This window comes from Lolium rigidum, chromosome 4, assembly GCF_022539505.1.
Source record: "Lolium rigidum isolate FL_2022 chromosome 4, APGP_CSIRO_Lrig_0.1, whole genome shotgun sequence".
In the NCBI taxonomy this organism is placed as follows: Eukaryota; Viridiplantae; Streptophyta; class Magnoliopsida; order Poales; family Poaceae; genus Lolium; species Lolium rigidum.
In genome coordinates, this window is record NC_061511.1 from 235,672,942 (window position 1) to 235,677,232 (window position 4,291).

The window sequence follows — 4,291 nt, forward strand, 5'->3', positions numbered from 1 at the left end:
GACCTGAATAGAAAACTGAAAGATGTGCGACTCCAGTGAAACCTTTGAAAATGGAGTGGAGGTTTACATGAAAACACCTTTTTGCACAAACATTTGATTTGAACGATTTAGTTGTAAGTGAGTAAATAGGCTCAATAGTTACCACTAACACTAATTTTGTTGCAATCAAAAAAAGTATATTGTTACTGTAAGCGATACACGGCAAAGTTCATCTCAAATGGGTTGACACAGTCCTGACGTATAAACATATTACCACTCTTAAAATAATGTATTACCTGATATTCTACCAGGGTGGTTTATCAGGCAGCATTGGTGTATATATAGACCAACCGTCGTTACTTCAATTAGATGAATACCCCGCGCGTTGCGGCGAAAATTTCAGACACAATTTTGCAGATATGGGTCTTGATGAAAACTCAATAAATTCAGAAGTATCACTTCTACTACATAGTGGATTTGACCATACCAGATGATTTGTCCCTTAGACTATTAAGTAGTACAGGAATACAATAAGGTATGATATAGAAATGGTCGAGTACACAAAGTCATCATGTAAAAAATATAAATTCAGAATGAAGTGATCTGATTATAATCAAAGAAATTAACCGAGTTGAAAGATAAGTGCAAACCTGGCAACAGAGTAGCAAACAGAAATTGCAGTCGGCGGACAAACGCAACAGAACCGCAACCTGATGCCATTATATATATTTGAGAGATGAATCCTAGATCTGGTTATAAACTTGTGTTCCTTATGATTGGCTGTGGAGAAAAATACAGAAAATACTAAATGTTAGTATGTGCTTTAATTGTCAGGAAATATTTAGAACCCAATGAACCCATGTTCCATATTCCTGTCCTCTCATTTATATGTTACATGATAGTAACATTCAAGTGAAAGAGTAAGGAAATATCTTTTAATTTACAGGAGGCGGAAAATAAAAATGGTATCAGGCGCACGAGAACACATACTCCCCCCGTCTAAAAATCATTGACTTAACTTTGTGTAGATGCTGATGTATCTAGATGCATTTTAGTTATAGATACCTTCATATTAAAAAAAGTTGAGTCACTTGTTTTAGGACGGAGGGAGTACTTCATTTGGGGACAGTTACCGCGGGCTCTCCTCAATGGAGGAGTGGGCACTGTACTACTGCAGATACAACATATCCAAAAGAATAAATAGTGGAGAATGAATTATCAAGAAATATAAACACATCCATTTTGAAAAAAAAATATAAACACATAGTCTCAAGCAGATGTAAGGGGCAGAACCTGGTTTGTTTTTCTGTTAGTGCTACAGTGGATCAGATGGTACGAGTCACACAGGTTTCTGAATGGATCCAACATGCAAGGAGAAAGAGTGGAGGACGACACAGTGGCTCAAATCTACCTAGTACCACCCAAACGGGGACCAATTCACACCAATTCACCCTGAATCGGATAGACAACTTAAATGACCTCTTAGTGGGGTTTTGCTTTATAAGAGATATGGATCTGTGATAAACAAAGAAAAACAAGCTCAACACAAATGGCGCTCATCCAAGATGAACATAGCTCTCAAGAGTTGCTCCAGGCTGAAGTTGGTCTTCAGGAATTTTCAAGTCCATGGTTCTCAAATGTGCAATGAATTTGGTTTTGCGTGCATGAGTGGACATTGGTACTGGGTCCCTCGTCCTACTCTCTGAATATTTTTTCTGAATTTCTTGTTCATCCTTAGTCCTACTCTCTAAATATTTGTTCTGATTTTTTTGTTCATATTTGTGTACCGTATATTAGGCGAAATCGTTTGTTTTCTACATTATTCCTTGGACCGCTTTCCGCATTCGACATGACAGGTTTGGTGTGTGCATTCCTTTTCTTGATTTCTCTATCTGACGCTCAAGAATTTTGGGCATTTCCCAAAGACGAAAATTTTCCCATCAGTGTACATTTGTTTGCCAAATCAGAAAGCCAAGTTGTTGTCCTTTATTTGGCATGTAGGAGATTTTCTGAACCAGCACCCAAATCCAACACTTACCGACACTAATTTAGAATTGCCTGTACAGCCGCTCAGTAAGCCACAACTACTATACAAACTGTTCCATATAAATCCAATTCATTGGTCCCCAACGAATAATTTGTGGTGCCAAGTAATTAGAAAGTTTTACAACTATAGATATATTTACAAAGGGGAAACTGTACAACCATTCATTATGTGTGGCAGAAACATATCTCCCGCTGAATTTGAGAGTAGGACCTGTATGTAAATTTGAAAGTAATGCGGATCCAGTAAAATTTTGAAAAAGGAGTGTAGATAAACATAAAAATGTCATTCTTGCACAAATGTTTGATTTGACTCACTGACCCTATTTTCTGCCAATAAAATGTATATGGTTACTGTAATTAATGCATTCTATAGTTCAGTTCAAAAAAATATGCATGGCCAAGTTTATCTTAAATGCCTTGAGCCCTTGACACAATTGTGCCACATAAACGTCTCACCATCCTTGAATAACTAATTACCAATGGTCCTACCTTGTGCCTTTAAGACTACTGTTTGCATATAAATAGACCAGCCAACATGATTCCAATCCGCACACAACTGAAGAAAAACAAGCTCAACAATAATGGCGCCTACCCAAAACGAACCTAGCTCTCAGGAATTGCTCCAGGCTCAAGTTGACCTTTGGCACCATGCCTTGGGATTTGTGAAGTCCATGGCACTCAAATGTGCAATGGAACTGCAAATTCCTAACACCATCCAAGGCCATGGTGGGTCTATGACCCCTTTAGAGTTGGCCACAAAGATTGGGCTCCATCCGTGTAAGCTTCCCCGCTTACGACGACTAATGCGTGTGCTCACCGTATTAGGAATTTTTGTTATCCATGAAGCAGCCTCAGCAGACAAGGAGGTTGTTTACGGGCTTACCCCAACCACACGCCTCCTTGTTAGTGATGAAGTTAAATCAAACTTATTCCCCATTCTGTCTTTGATGCTTGATTCAACTATCATTTCCCCTTTCCTTGGCATGCACTCGTGGTTCCTTGATGAATGCTCTACATCCCTGTTCAAAAAGGCTCATGGCATTACCTTTTGGGAGATGGCTGGCCAGCATGAAACTTACAACCAGTTAATCAATAACGCAATGGTTTCTGATAGTAATTTTCTCATGGATATCATCTTGAGGGAGTGTGGTGATGTATTTCTTGGCATAAACTCACTTATTGACGTCGCTGGAGGCCATGGTGGAGCTGCCAGGGCAATTGCGAAGGCGTTCCCGCACATGAAATGCACTGTGTTGGATCTCCCTCATGTGGTTGCTGAAGCTCCTACTGATGGCAATGTGTCGTTTATTTCTGGCGACATGTTTAAGTACATTCCACCAGCGAATGCTCTTTTCCTAAAGGTAAACTCTTCAGATTTTATTTCTTCTCTTGGCACAAACCCTAATTTTCTAATATGCTGTCCTAAAACGTGTATTTATCCCCTTATGCATACCATCTGAAACACTATTTTCCATGACAATACTCTACAGTTCATAATATTATAACGACCCAATGGTAACATTCGCTTTCTGCTGTATATATATGTTAGTGGATTTTTCATGATTGGGGTGATGAAGACTCTGTGAAGATATTGAAAACGTGCAAGGAAGCTATTCCTCCCAGAGATGCTGGTGGGAAGGTGATAATCGTAGATATGGTGGTTGGATCTGGGCCAAATGAGATTGTGACAAGAGAGACACAGGTTTTATATGATCTCTTTATCATGTGCATTGAGGGGATCGAGCGAGAGGAATTCAAGTGGAAAAAGATATTCATGGAAGCTGGGTTCAGCGACTACAAGATCATGTCAGTTCTCGGTGTTAGATCTGTTATTGAGCTCTACCCTTGAACAAAATGGAAAATTAAGCGTGAATTGGTATTGTATGTTCACAAACTAGCATGAACAGCCGATGTGCTTTCTTGTTGCAAGTCTGTGGCTTAGTGTGATTAATAGATGTACTACCATATTGTTTTTTTTGAGGTGCGAGTCATTGTGATCAGTAAGGTAGCTCTCTTATTGCAACAAAAATATATCTGGCAGTTTATATAGAATCTGTTCTTGCAGTGTTTAGATATGGACTACTGTCTACAATTTGGACTAAAACCATGACAATAATTATTGAACGGAGGGAGTAATAAATATATTATGATGACATGTCCATGTTTTAGTGCTCACTCTCTTGTTATATACTCCTGAGTGAGTATATATTCAGCGTTGGTACCTTTGTGAATATATGTATGCATGACCAAGTGTAAGTTGTTTAGA

The 4,291-nt window shown here is 38.8% G+C and overlaps 1 protein-coding gene across 1 annotated transcript; it reads left to right on the forward strand.

The window, feature by feature from the left end:
• The first annotated feature begins 2,504 nt into the window (after positions 1 to 2,504).
• On the forward strand, positions 2,505 to 4,003 carry LOC124707310 (acetylserotonin O-methyltransferase 1-like). Its single transcript, XM_047238969.1, has 2 exons — positions 2,505 to 3,386; positions 3,575 to 4,003. Exons 1-2 carry the CDS (start codon positions 2,607 to 2,609, stop codon positions 3,872 to 3,874), a joined length of 1,080 nt encoding a protein of 359 aa, XP_047094925.1. The 5' UTR covers positions 2,505 to 2,606; the 3' UTR covers positions 3,875 to 4,003.
• The last annotated feature ends 288 nt before the right edge of the window (positions 4,004 to 4,291 follow it).

Coding starts and splice junctions, on each gene's coding strand:
- LOC124707310 (XM_047238969.1), top strand. CDS start 2,607: ATGGCGCCTACCCAAAACGAACCTAGCTCTCAGGAATTGCTCCAGGCT. Junction 3,387..3,574: donor CGAATGCTCTTTTCCTAAAG/GTAAACTCTTCA, acceptor TATATATGTTAG/TGGATTTTTCATGATTGGGG.